The 15,249-nt window shown below is 39.7% G+C and overlaps 1 protein-coding gene across 1 annotated transcript in view; it reads left to right on the forward strand.

The window, feature by feature from the left end:
• Positions 1–1,495: 1,495 nt before the first annotated feature.
• IL7R (interleukin 7 receptor) overlaps positions 1,496–15,249 on the forward strand; it is a 31,040-nt gene continuing 17,286 nt past the window's right edge. The window contains exons 1-3 of the mRNA XM_067545352.1: positions 1,496–1,529; positions 2,876–3,010; positions 10,914–11,046. Coding sequence (XP_067401453.1) covers positions 1,496–1,529; positions 2,876–3,010; positions 10,914–11,046 — 302 coding nt within the window. The remainder of the gene's footprint in view (positions 1,530–2,875; positions 3,011–10,913; positions 11,047–15,249) is intronic.

The following is a 15,249-nucleotide window of genomic DNA, read 5'->3' on the forward strand; positions in this document are numbered from 1 at the left end:
AACCACTATTAATTACTATTATTGATAATGTAGTTAGGCCCCAATCAAATTGTCCTAGGTATTGTAAAAACACATGTGAAGATTAGCTCTACTATGGTGTTCAGTAATCACTCTGGAACAAAGGTTTTTGAAGGAGATACTCTTTATTCAGTGACATAGTTACCAGCTGCCCTAAATAACAGAGCATGGGCTTCTGTAGCGCTCCTCTCTCAAACTTCCTGTCTGGGAACTTAAATCACTTAAAGGTACAATTCCAAATGCCACAAGCTTCCTGCCCAGAAAAGTTTATTCTACCTTATTTCCCTGATTCAGCTCAGAACTGCATGAATTCCCCCACATTTTCCTTCCACCTTTTAGCACTCAAAGACCCAGGACTTAGGTTTGTCTCAAAAAGACAAATGTTCCCCTTTTTCTCAAAGAGTTTTTAACTTTTTCTTGAAGCTTCATTTCAATGGGACTTAAGCATATGCTTAAGTACAGACTGAATATGGATGGACTTAAGCAGTAGCCTAAATATTTAGGTGGATCAGGGCCTTAGTGAAGGGAAACAAAGTCCCAGAGCAGATGGCTTTTGAAGCAAAACTCAAAAAGTGAAACAAAATATATGTTTGGTTTACTACTTTATTTTTTTTTTCTTTTCATTGTGGTCCCCTGCTGTCCCACCCAGAGAAAATACAACTGTGACAAACTGGAAATCCCCTGAACAACATTGTTCTGATAATAAGATTGTACAAACTCAACCAAAATATTATGCCAAAAAAACCCTTTTTCTTTCAGTTTGCTTTGCTTGAGACAGAAAAAGAGAGAGAGAAAGAGAGATAAAGTGATAGTCTACTTAAACAATAAACAAGAAGGATTTAAAGAGAGATGGTCTCATTTTTGAGTGATACATGATCAGAATACAATTCATTTATGAGGTCTGATACTTTGATAGTTATAGCTGGAAATGCAGCAGAAATGGGTATTAACGAAGGGGTTCATGTTCTTATAATTTTGTACATATTGTTGGGTCAGATTCTGGAATCCTTACACAATATTTCCTAAAACAAAACACCTTAGACCTGGGATGCAAGTAGAGTTGGGATTAAAGATATAAGAGATTACCTAATCAAAAGGACCTGAGGAGGGGAGGTTGCATAATTCATGGTTGCCTGATCCAAAGACCATCTGACATCAGCAGGCTTTGGATCAGTCCTGAGGAAACCCAAAGAAGGTACTAAAGTAATGGCTTTGTTGTCAAAGTCCCACTGTGAAGGAACTGCTGAGGCTGGTGACATCACAAGCAGTGGGGGTGGAGACTCTGGGAGTTGGCCAAAGAGACAAAGAGAGGATCTTGAGGAGGGAGATCTGGGAACGGTGACAGGGAGTGGAAGTGTCAGACAGGAAGTCTGGCTAGACTTGCCAGGAGAGGGGGGATGACTGAAGAAGAGTTAGTAGAACCTTGAGAAGGAACCTTAAGAGAGCTCAGCATGGCTCCCCACCTGCTAACATCACGATGGGCTCAGGAGGAGAGAGAGTCCTCAAGAAAAGTGAGGGTCTTCCACAGCCATCCTGGTAACACAGCATCATGGGCCGATGCTGAAAGGGACATCAGACATGGATAAGTCATGACACGTGTGTGTGTGTGTGTATTTGTAAATAGTTAAGAAGCTCAAGATAAACGAACATAGACAGGGGAAGATGAGAGGTTTCTGTATATAAAACTATTTCTTCCATATTAGATTATGTCAATTAGCATAATATAAATCTGTTATTTTCACTACCCCTACATCTTGGCCTGATACATGCTACTAAGTTATTTAGACTCCTGACTACCACTTCTTGAAGTGATATTACATAATAATTACCACATGCAACAGTGTCTCTCTTGGTTTTCCAATGCCTGGGGATAAAAGGCTAAAACCATTTAACTCAAAGTCTAGAAGAGATAAGGAGTGAATAAATACTAGATGGTGGCAGCAACAGTACCAGATAAAGAGTCGCTAAATAGATTTGTGTTTATGTGGCGGTGGTTCACTGGAGGGGAAGCGGGTCGTCACAGACGCTCACAAACACTAGCCCACATCAGTCAATGACTCGTCTGCACCCGAATTATTTTGGTGTGTGTTGGTGTGGAGGAGTTGGAGACACAGAAAAAGAGAGGAGGAAATATTTGACACCTCTTCTGTGTCTCTGCAGCATGATTTCTTTACCTGTAAGTCCTGATTCTGAAAACTGTGGGTAATTCCAGTTTGCTAACGGACTGTCCACATGAGGAAGAAGTTGCAAGACTGACCCCTTAGATTACAAACACTTTGGGGAATGTGCCCTGTACAGCATCAAACAAGTGTTGGTGTTTAGCAAATAATAAATAGTAGCATTTGTATTTATTAATAATAATACCTATCTCTTATCTACCACTTTTTATCTGGTAGATCTCACAACACTTCACAAATTCTCCCTCCTGGATAACCATGTATTCACTCTGGGTTCAGTGAGGTGACACAGCTGTAACCGAGGGCAGAATTTAGCCCCCAGCTATGCAGTGCATTGGGTCTCACATAAGTGCCCTATCTTGCTTTCACCAAAATCAGTACTAAAAATCCCACTGATGTCAGCAGGAGCAGACTTGAAACTTTAGGACCTGATCCAAAACACACTGATATCAGTGGAAGTCTGTTTACTGAATTCAATGAACTTTGGATCAGCCCCTTCGTTTGGAAGCAGGAGGCTTGTTTTAAAATAAAAGTTCCACGAGTATTTTCACTCTGGCTTCCTGGTTCGCTCTCTGCTGCTTGTCATCCTTTTCAGTGTGTTTACACTTCCCCCTGCCTGCGGTTGCTTTATCAGAGCAGTGGGTCCACGCTACACACTGGGTATAAAGTAACCGAGTGAGCTCCTCTCACACACACAGGCACGCACACACCAAATGTACTCAGAATGACATGGACCAGCACGTTTGGCATTTTAATCTTATTTCTTCTTCGTGCCACTTCTGGAGAAAGTGGTTCTTCCTCAGGAGATGACGATGGTGAGTCATTTCACATTTGCCTTCAGAATCATGAATAATCTTAAAAATGTGATTTTAATGAGATCCTCAAACTTCTACAACGTGCAACTGCAGCCGTTAAACAGAATCGATTAACATTTTAGCCTGTAGGTTTGGTTCTTTCCTATTCTTTATGCATGGGATTTGTGTGATCCTGGTGGATTACCTACACAGATATCTGTCTATACTTTTGCCCAGTCCTGTGTTCCTTGGGCCCCCAAACTCCTATTAAAACCAGTTAAAGCGTGGGATGCTGAAGGAATACAGGATAAGGCCCATTTAGCCTGTCTCATTATGGTTAGCTTTTGTTTAAGAATTATGATTGTTTAGGGCTGGTAAATAAAGAATTAGTTGGTTCCATTATGTTTTGTAAATACATGAAACGCCATATGAAAAGATGAGGCACTGATTATGCTCTCATAATTCTCTTAGGGAAAAATGTTTTAAAATGCCAGAAACAGTCCAATCTACTCCACTCAAGAGGCAAAAATTTCCTATTCAAAAGGTCATTTTTGAGCTCCAGAGATCAGTGGCCACCAGAAGGGGGATACAAGGGATGCACTCTAGCCTCCCCCTTTAAGCAAATTGGGGACAGAATTTAAACAAGTAGCTTCTAGGAGCCAGTTGCACCATATCACTGATGTATGTTTACCATATAGGCAAACACTGCTGAACTAAGGTCATTATTACTGCAAACTGAATTATTTCACTTTGACAGTTAAAAGTATTTTGCAGCAGAAATCACCAAATTTGTAAAAACACTACTCAATTTAGACAGTTTGTACCTAGTTCTGCACTACATTAAGGAAAAGTTCACATTGCCATCAGTGAGAATATTGTCTGACACACAACTTGAGACTCAGATCCTTTAAATTGCTTAGGACCTGATCCTGAAAACCTTTATTCACATGAATAATCCTCACTCATACAAGAGGCCCTTATTAAAGTCAATGGGGCCATGCAGATAAGGACTACTGACATAAGACCCGTGTCTCTCTCTCAATTACCAGTAATTTTGGTTCCTAACATTTTGTTATTAGGTGAGTAGCAGTATATTTTCTGCTTTTAGTGGTGAGGTAATTACTGTGTACCTATGCTATCTTTCAGATGTAATCCCGTTAGTTCCCTCTTTTTTCCCCATTTTATATATATATATATTTATTTATTTATTGGATATTTGTTTATTGGACCAGAACAAAGATGTGGTGCATGGCAGGCTTACTGGTTAGAAGAAAACAAACTGCTTTACAGAATTTAGACCTAATTATGATGTGTTTTTTCCTATTTTCTTGTATTTACAGAGTTTGCAGCTGATCAGCACCTGATCCTGCAATCCCTTAGTCAAGTGAGTGGTCCCATTGACATCAACTTTAATAAAAATACATTGAAAACAATGTCTCTGAAATCATTGGGATCACTCACCTCTGACATATATTATTGACCCTGCGCCCCTTCAGTCAAAATGGCTTTGCCATCAACTTCAAAGGGAACAGGATTGGGCCATTGGTTAAAAACAGATCCTGAAAACCCTTACTCATGTAAATAGTCCTATTAACTTCAATGGCCCTGCTCACAGGGTGCTTTTGTAGGATTGGATCAGCTCACATCAGAACTATTTCAGTTTAAGGGTTCTTTCCCTACATAACTTCTAAATACAGCAAATATTTTATCAGATGCCAGCAAGACCAGTAAGACTATTTAAAACAGCTCTCATTGTCCAGAACAGTGATCAGTTTGGCTCCATGGCAATTTAAGGTCTGGATCCTGGCAGCCATTTGCCCCTGTGTTTAACTTTATTGTTAACCAGTAAATGCCAGTTATTGATAATATGATTTATGAAATCTCATCATCAATACGTATTATGGATACTACTCTTATTAATATGTATTATGCTCAGAATATAAATATGACATTATATTGTGTCTATATTTCTAGCAGTTACAAGGCCTGCATTGCCCTATCTTATTATAATTCTGTTCACTTACGCTAACTATCCTGTAACACTTTGTAAAGCTGAAGTCAGCTTTGGCATTCAAAAATAAGAACCTTGTCAAAGGCAAAATACATTAATGTTTTGCTACAGTACAAGCTGGGGAGGTACCTTCACAGACTGAATGCTAGTATCCAAAACAAAGAAAAGGAATGATACAGAAAAACAAGTTAAGGGACTGGGACAAACTGGTGGATTGGATTTTAGTGGCATGTAAAGAGTTCTGTAACTTGTAAAATCATCCTAAAAACACTCCTAGCAGAAAGTGTAACTTTAGAAACACACTTTCTGTGTAAGGTGAATTTAACAATGTTGCACGAGACGGCTTCCCAGAACCTGGTATCTTATTGAGTCTTTCTTCCTGTACGTACTATTGTTGGCTTTTAGCAATAAACCTGACTGATAATGGTCATTTGGTCTCTTGAATATATTTCATAATAAACCAAAGTGTAGTCAAGCAATTGACTATACAATTTATCAACAGTATGTACTGTGAGTATTCCCATGAACTTCAGTACACAAAGTTATGAATGTGAATAAGTTTCTGAAATATTTATATTGTGGTGGTGCAAAAGTCCCCTATCAGAATGGGGGCCCATTGTGTTGAGTGCTATACAAACACAGAAAAGAGAAAACCCCTGCCTTAAAGGGTTTACAGTGTAAGTAATTATGAGCCCAGTTCTTCTAACACAGATGTTGAAACTAGAGGTGTTTAAATTAGTGTCAAAGTTCCCCACTGATTTAAATGAAATCAGGATCAGGTGTTCACTTTGAGTTACCTAAGATCTGGGGGAAAGGGTCATGATCCTGAAAATGTGTGCTGACATAAACAGACCTTACTCAGGTGCTTAGTCATGTTGAAGATACTGGGACCAATTCCATTATTAGGATTTGCAAGTTCAGGGTCCAACAGGGAAAGAAGTATATTATTGATTGAATATAAGTGTATTATTGATTGAGTATATATATGTATATACATATATATGTCAGATAGCAAAATTTAATTTCAAACTGTAGAATATGGTACATGAAAATTATTTTAAAATAGCATATTTAATGCTAATTGCTCATCTGATATTTTAACTGATCATTTTTACTGTTAGAAATGATTTTCATCAGTCAAAAAAGTTGCATTCACAGCGCAGGAGTTCAGTGCCAGACACTGCAAATCAGCTGCCCTACTTCTTTTATGCTAGTTTAACATCTGAAGAACTCCTTTACTATTTAAATATTCAACAGTTTGTTCAAATACTAGACAAAAAAGCTCATCTTCATTAGATTTTTCAATCTTTAGGATAACAGGATGGATTCTGATTTAAAATTTCTGCCACTTGATTCCCAGGCTTATGGGCACTAACTAAATACAACTTTTTAGATAACTGGTAGTAGCCATCAAGAGGATTTTTAACTCAGTGTCTTATTTGTTGAGATATCATCTGTGGATTTATACATATTATGGCATGGCCTTTATTTACATGCATAAGCCACCATGCAAAACAATGTCACTATATAACTAATAAACAGTAATAATAATTAACAGCAACTTTAATGCTACCCATGTGTAACCAGAATTATGGATAACTGAAGTCCCCAATAATTGTATAAGAAGTCTTAAGAGTGCTGCATAGTCTCTGGTCATATATGACATGAGTATCTATATGTGACTGGCTCAGGGGAATTGTGATAGACTTTCACCTCTATTAAACCAGTCCAAAGCCAGTTCTCGACTAGTACTGATTGGAAACTGTAACTCTCTTTAATAGTCTAGGTGAAATAAAAATGATGGTTTTACTCCAGGTCCAGATGTCCATGCTACAAAAAATATTTCCACTACAATTGGCACTAACTGGCAACCTTGGGGCTTCTATCTGCAAAGGAATCAAAAGTGGAATGGGCACAGAGAATGATTACTGTGATCATTGCTACTGATTGGCCTGTTGCACCAACAAATTGGGCATAGTGCTAGACTATGCGCGAACATCCTATTAGTATTGTTACCCTGTCCTGTCCCATCTCCCTGCCTTCTTGCTTGTTTCACCCACCTGTGAGGGCTTGTCATTTAGACTGTCAGCTCTTTGGAGCAGGAGCTGTCTTTTATGATATGAATGCACAATGTCTAGCACAATGGGGCCCCGACCTTAAAATGAGGCCTGTAGGGCACTAGTGTAATATAAATAATCATAAATAATACCTCATGTCCAGGGACACTCCCTCCAGGTTAGACTTGAGGCATAATGGCAGGGCAGTGGGGTGAAGTTTGCCCAGCTGCTGCCCAGGCTGTACCTGTACTGTGGATGAAAAGAGAACTTCATTCTACAAGGGCATCAATCCTAAATCTTTCTCCAGCATTACATTCCCTTAAATATTAAAAATATGTTGCATAAGCTTTCACTTTCAGTAGGAACTAGATCCCCCTGTGCACATGCATGCGCACACATACAAAATATAAATTCCCTTTTTTTGTGTCTTATTTTAAATGCCAAGCTGAGCAACAGGTGTCATATCCATTTGATCCCCATCCTATAGAAGAATTTAGTTTATCGATCACTAAGATGACAACAACATATTTTGGCCAATTAATTTGCTGTGGAAAAATAAAAGTTATTAGTAGCTCCCTGGCAGCCAATTGCCCAAGATTGAAAAAATCCACTGGATCTTAGACTCATGTATAAATCTGAGCCTCTAGAAAAAAAGCTCAAAGCACAGTGTTCGATGCAATGTTGAACACCCACCCACCTCCTGAGCTTTACCAATGATGCTAGTTGCCCATTCTTTCTTTTCTGCTTCTCCGATGAGTGTTTTTACACTTTCTTCTGTCCCAGTCCTTATGCATAGAGCATTCTACCCAGACTCCTGCCCTATTCTTCTTCAAATCCCTCCTCAAGATGCAGTTTTGCCTTGATGTCTACAGGAATCCCAGCTGATAATGTCCATGTACTGTTACCCTCATTTTTTCTTCCTTGCTTCCCTCTGCTGGTACACCCACTCACTGAGACTTGTACTTGATTAGATTGTATTCCCTTCAGGACAGGGTCCATGTCTTCCTACATATTTATACTGCATCTAGCATGGTTTGGCTTGGATTGTGAGTTTTGTAAGTACTGTTGTAATGCAAATAATAAGGTGTCATCGATATGGTTCATGTCATCCAATGGCTCATCAGCGATTCTACTCCAGGAATGGAAAATCAAAAATAATGATCAAGGCCTGGATTATTTCCATGGGAGAGGAAGAAAAGGGAGACAGCTACTGTGTGCACACCTTGCATTGCAGAAATGAGGTGAATGGGAGTGGGTGCCATCACTTCAACATTGTTTCTTTGCCTCTGTTGCATACAGCAAGTGCCCCAAATGATGGGGATTCCACATGTAAGGGAACTGGGTGGAGCTGAATCAAAAGAAGATGGGCCAAGGGTGGGACTTGGGAATGATGATATATGAAGTCCTGTCCTCCATCCCCAGAAATCAGTAGGGATCAGAAGTTAATACAGCCTGATTTTCAGACAGCTAATGCTCACAATGCCCATTACAAAGAATAGAAGTAGTATTTCTTACCCTTGCAACTAGCTTCTGTGCAGAGATGCTGAGGGGCAGAAGCACTTTCCATTCCTCCCTGGTGGATCTGCTCTCGGACCATTCACAATCTAACGTTTCATTATCAATTCAGTTGATCTGGGGTGGAAGTTAGGTTGTAAGTGTTTCTCTCTGCAGTTTATTTATTTTGCTATCCCTGGTCTGACATGCAAGAGCTTTGGATATGAAATATGTATCATCCAGTCAAATAGCAATTGTTTTTATGACTCATCAAGGCAAACTTTGAAGAGACTGTGTTCTGTGACAGAAAGTTTGAGATTTCCCTTCGAGCTTGATGGTATGACATTTGACAGAAATGGGTGGCACAGTCAAAATGTGCTGAAGTACTTAACTGCCTTGTGCCAGCATGAGGTGATTTGAAATGAGACCTTAATTTTCTAGCTCTTGTCAATAATCTGACACCAAAGCACAAATATCAGTTCCATTTCACATAAGAGATACCAGAGGTATGAAATGGGAGTTTGGGGGCGGGCATGAGCTATTGCGTAGAGATAGGCTGTTGATAAATTGTAGAGGGTTCAGAGAAGAGCCACAAGAATGATTAAAGGATTAGAAAGGATTAAATAAAACAAAAACATGCCTTATAATGATAGACTCAAGGAGCTCAATTTACCTATTTTAACAAAGAACACGTTAGGGGGTTACTTGATCCCAGTCTATAAATAACTACATGGAGAACAAATATTGAATAATGGGTTCTTCAGTCTAGCAGAGAAAGGTATAACATGATCCAATTGCTGGAAGTTTAAGCTGGACAAATTCAGACTGAAAATAAAGCACACTTTTTTTACTGTGAGGGTAATTTGACAATTGGAACAATTTACCAAGGATCATAGTGGCTTTTCCAGAAGTGGCGATTTTAAAATCAAGATTGGATGTTTTTCTAAAAGATTTGATGTAGGCATTATTTTGGGGAAGTCCTGTGGCCTGTGTTATACAGGAGGTCAGACTAGATGATAACAATGGTCCCTTCTGACCTTGTAATCTATGAATATTCTCAGACAACATGGGGCCTGTCTAGACAACTGCTACTTGTACTTGTTTACTACAATAATGTAAAGATGCTGATGCATCCTTCAGTGTAGAGGTGCTGCACTAGCATAATAAGGCATTTGTTCTAGTGAGGCTTAGCTCAGTTTGAAACACCAGTACAAATAGCCCGAGTATAGACAAACTCTTCAACAACTCATGGAGATTGGGGGAGGTCCCGGACAATTAGAAAAAGGCAAATACAATGCCCATCTTCAAATAAAGGGAAAGAGAAGGATCTGGGGAACTACAGACCAGTCAGCCTCACCTCAGTCCCCGGAAAAATCATGGAGCAGGTCCTCAAGCAATCCATTTTGAGGCACTTGGAAGAGATGAAGGTGCTCAGGAACAGTCAGCATGGATTCACCAAGGGCAAGTCATTTCTAACCAACTCTAATATTCTTTGATTCTGTGCTTCTAGGTCTTGGCCAGAAACTCCCCTTCTATTTCAGTCCTAAACTTTTCAATCAGTAATTTTCTTCTTGCCAAACTGAGTGATGGTGCTATTGTGTGAATAAATGGAGTCCAGGATGTGTCAAACTCATTTTCCATATATGACTTATGTTTAGAGATTGATGCTATATTCTGGGAATCCTGGTTTGTTACTGGTACTCCATACACATTTCTTGCTATGCCTAGCATATAATGAGATATTACACCTTCAAAATCACAATATCATGATTTCTAGAAAATGCTGACAGCTTTTGAAAATGGATTAGTTCCCATTTTTCTCTTGGTATGTGATTTGCACATGGTTCTTACAACTAATATTTGGCTACCTGTGAATAGTATGGCCATCTCAAATTCATGAAAATTAACACTATATACTATAACATCACATTGCACGTGTATTGCATACATCAAAGGGAATTCTATATACAGATGGCTTCCAAAATCAAATCAATACTTTTTCATACTATGAGTCCTGGTAAAAGCCAAGACTAGGATATCTAAGCCAATAAGTTAGTCCCTGAGTAATGTCATTTTATATCTTATACACTAGCTACCCTGTATGTCCTTGAGTACATGAGTGTCAGGATGGATGGAATTCATTCCTTGTGCAGAGGGATGCAATTAAATAAACCCAGAAAAAAGACTAATAAAAACCCTTTCTATGATTTTACAAAACTGAAATGTTGGCATTATACTACTGGATCCTTTTCCTTTAAAGCAACATCTAAGAAAGGAGTCTGTTTTATAATGAGATTGTTAAACTGTATTTCAAATCAACACCATCATTTGCTTCATTAATATTCCATAAATTTCTCCTTAGGGACCACAATCGATGATGAATTAGACAACATTGAGTGTTCCAGCCAGCTGGAAATTAAGGAATGCTGTCACTCCCTAACATGCAGCTTTATGGAGATGAACCTTAACAACACTAGCATTAACCTTACAGTCTGGTAAGAAGCTACACGATATGTCAGCTATCACAATATTATATACTAATAATCACTAGGCCATAAGTTGGAAAGCATGGATGGAAGACATGGGAAAAGTTCTGATTCTAAGTTTTGTACCGGTTTTGAATATGATATTCTGGAAAATCAAGCATCTGTGGAGCCAGAATCCAAACTCCACACAGGAAAACAAATCATCTGAAAGGAATTTGTACAAAACACACCAATATTTTTGTAATTAATGGGCCTGATCCTGCTCCCACTGGGCCAGAGTGTACCTGGTCATTATGCAGAATGGGAATATTGCCATTGACTTAATTGGGAATCACTGTGAGTATCTCAGGGCTTGTCTTCGAGCCGAGATTAGGTGGCAGTCAACCGGAGTTATACAAGCTACGCAAAAAACTTGCGTAACTCCCATCGACTTCTCTCCTTCTGTTCTGCGTGCCGTCTTCACTGCACTGCGCCGACGGGAACCGCGTTCCCGTTGACGCAGTGCTATGCTCTTGAGAAGGTGGTCTTAAGATGTTGATTTCTGGATCAACGGAGAGGGTCTTCACTGACCGCTCAGTCGATCCAGAGAAGTCTATCTGACAGTGACAAATTTGCTGCCACCAGTGAAGACGTAGCCTCAGTAAAATTCAGTTATGCAGGCTAAAGAGTGAAAAGGAAGTATCCATTATTTAAACCAAGTCAGAAATTAACCAATAATCTCCATGCACAGAAAACAGGCACTAAAATAAATATTGTGTAAAAAGTTGTGCACAGTTATCAATGAAATCATTTGCTTCTAGATGGGGCCATAACAATATTTTAAACCCTGTTTTTGTCACTGAGGCAGACTTTGTCAGACTTTTGGTTCTGGTGGTTTACCTTTGCTTTGTCCTTTGTCTTGTTTTTCCTGAAACTGAAAGTATGGTACCAATCAGTAAAAGAAGGGGATTTTTCAGCATCCAGTTCTTCTGATAGTTGCTTTACTTGTTTTCTCTTATTTGTTAGAATTTTTCTATTTTCCTGACAAGCTTAAAAAATAAAATACGAACTGGGACAGAGACATGATACTCCCTGTCCATGGAAATATTCAGATCTAAAAGTATCATTTTAGAAAATGGAGGTTCATTAACTGATTTGATTAATAATAAAAGTCTAGTAAAGTATATTATGTTTTCTTTTATCCTACACACATAATGATCACTAATGCTGCATGACTTCAAAGCGTTACGTCAAATTTGAGGTATTACCCCTATTCTACTGGAAATAATTTTCCAATGATGTCTGACATGACCTTTAACACCTATCAGACTGTTGGTCTGCCAAATTATTTTGTAGCTTCAGAACTGTATCTCATACTGTAGCTTGACCAAGTTCTTTCTCCTTGTCTCACCTTTTGAAAAATAGCATTTTCATTCATGGATCAAAAGTATTAATTGCTCAAGGCCAGGATGCAATTTATTAAATTAGGGAAGCTTTTTCTCATAACCATCTCGATCGTCAGTTGTATGACAGACACACACCCTGCCTCAGTTTCCCCTTTCTTCTGCCCATGAAAGAACAGAGTCTCTCAGTGTCCCATAGAAAGCCCACCTCTGGGCATAACATATTCGCATACATCAGTGCAGTAATTCCCCCAAAATCCTTGTAGTAAAACCATTCTCACTAAACTCACAGTAAACATATAAAAGATACAACAGTTTTTCCAGTCCCCTCTTCAGGGACAGCACCTCCTTGTCCCTCACCCTCGAATCAATGGCAGCACTGTGTTTCCAGTTCCTTTTGTCCCTGATCCAGGGCCTCATTCTCTAGGCCTGACTGTCAAAGAGTGACCAGTCTCCTGACTATTACCACAGCCCCTACAAGACAGCTCCCCAGTGTTCCGTTTAGGGTTGCCACCTGCCCAGGTTTTCCAAGCATAGTCCCTTTTTTGAGGTAGCGGTCCCAGGAAACGTGTCAGGGTGCTCAGTACACACCACCAGCAGTCAAGTTTTATGGGCCCAGGATCACATTGGATGTCTCAGTTTTCTGTACCTCAGAAATGGCAACTCTTGTTCTGCTCCTGAGGCCTTCCTGCCTCTGAGTCCAACCCTGTTCAGGGAACAACTCTCCAGAACTGACCCTTTGTTCTGGCCTCCTCATATACTCCTTCACTCAGGCTTTTACCCTGAGGGCTCCTCAGAGTGCTCCTCTCCCAATCTGAGTCCTACCCTTGCTCAGGGCACATCCCTCCATGGTCCACCCTCTTGCTTCCACTGACCAAGCTAGGTCTTCCCCTCTTGCCTAGGGCCACTTCCCAAGCCTTCCTAGGTGTCTCCAGCTTGGTTCTCAGCTGAGTTCTCATCCCCAGTTTTGCTCCATCTCTCCTCAGAGCTCAGCTCTCTCTACCAGATCTCCTGTAGCTCTTCCCCACTGCTTCTTGTCTCTGACTCCTCTCAAGCTCTGTCTCTGTCTCAGTCAGCATTCACCCGCCAATCTCCTCTCCCAGCGACCCAGGTGCCCTCTTTCAAAACTCAATTAGGAGGCAACTGACCAGTCACCAGTGCACTGGGCTCCTCACCCTCTTAAAGGAGCCAGTCACCTCACTGTAACACCTAATTTTTTCCAAGTTCCAATCTTCTGGACTAAACTTCCAAGTGTCTATTTTATGCAGTGCATTTTCATTGTTATATATCACTTGAATCTTCCCTTCCTCTACTGTTCTTCTGTCTTCCTCAAATTCTTTCCTCTACATCCATCCTTTAAAATCTCTAGTCTGTGCTCATTCTTCACTTGTAATATATCCCTACATTCTGTGATTTTGTTGAGCTGTGAACTGCACAGATAACCAGGTGTGGTTCAAAAAATGTAATTACAGCCAGCTTCTGACTGAAATCAGTGATTCTCTGTTTACTTTCCTCTCCCCTGTTGTTATAATTTATTGGGTTTAAATTTTAAATTTAAATTTATTGTGGGTTTAAATTGTTTAAATAAATTAAAAAAAAAAACAATGGCCATATTTTGATCCCCTTATTTACATGGTATAGTACCCTATTTCATAAGGAGTCTCACTGAAGTTCATATATATAAAGATAACAGAATCTGGTCCTTAATAAGGGATGTCAATGTGAGATTCTGAGAGCCAGCATGGGAAAAGAGCTGCCTAGATCTGGAGCTCCTGTTCAGCCACAATAAAATCCATCAACATCCACTATACTAAGGCCACTGTTTTTGTCTCTGGATAGTTCATCTTGTTCTTTAACATCATAGCAGAAAATGGATCCAGTTTTGACCACCTCCTTCTTCCCCAGACTCCCCACAAATTGTGAAGAAACAGAAGCTCTCTGACAGTCCTGTGCAGGGTAGCAGGGCATCATGGCAACCCTCAAGGAAGGCCCCCAATAGGCTGGAACAAGTCTATACAATGCTAAAGCAAAGATCTAAAGAGCATAACCTGACTAAGAAAATACCAGAGAATTAAATTAATCCTGAAATTAAAGCCACGACTGCAACACACCAAATCAGTTTGTGGGGGCTATCCTCTGGGAACAGATAGGCAGAAACTACATTAGAAGACAAGATGGACTCTGTTAGGATCACTACAGACCAACAACGATCTCTGATCCAAAAGCTACAAGATAGAATCAATGATCTGGAGGGCTGGTCCAGAAGAAATAATTTGAGGGTGCTCAGGCTCCCTCAGGAAGTGAAAAAGTGCAGGCCAGTAGAATTTTTGTCAAAAATCCTACTTCAGATTCTTTCCTTATACCTTGATACAGAGCTGAACATAGAAAGGTCCCACCAAACCCCTAGCCTGCAGTCCTTTAGCTAATGCCAAATCCAGGGGATTTATATTCAAATTCCTAATATACAATGTGCAATAATCCATCCTTAAAAAAAGCCAGAGAAAAAGGAAACCTGAGTTGGAATGGGCATAAAATAATGAAATTACAGCTAAGATGTAGTTAAATAAAGAGTCAAGGAAGATGATCAAGGAGAAAGGACTGCCCTATTTTATAGCCTTTCCAGTTATTTTTAAGATCAAACAGTATGACCAACTCTGTAGCTGCTTCAAACCGGGAGAAGCAGAAAACTATATTGCCTCCATATAATAAAAGAAGACATATTTATGTTGCCATGGAATTTACCTTTGTTATTCAATACCTTGTGTTGCTGGGTTGTTGTCACCAGAAGCAAAGAGATTAGGTGAAGTGCCCACCTTAGCTCTGCACACAC

The sequence above is a fragment of the Emydura macquarii genome, unplaced genomic scaffold (assembly GCF_026122565.2).
Source record: "Emydura macquarii macquarii isolate MOO-44397 ecotype Brisbane River unplaced genomic scaffold, CSIRO-AGI_Emac_v2 contig_1045, whole genome shotgun sequence".
NCBI classification, from domain to species: domain Eukaryota; kingdom Metazoa; phylum Chordata; order Testudines; family Chelidae; genus Emydura; species Emydura macquarii.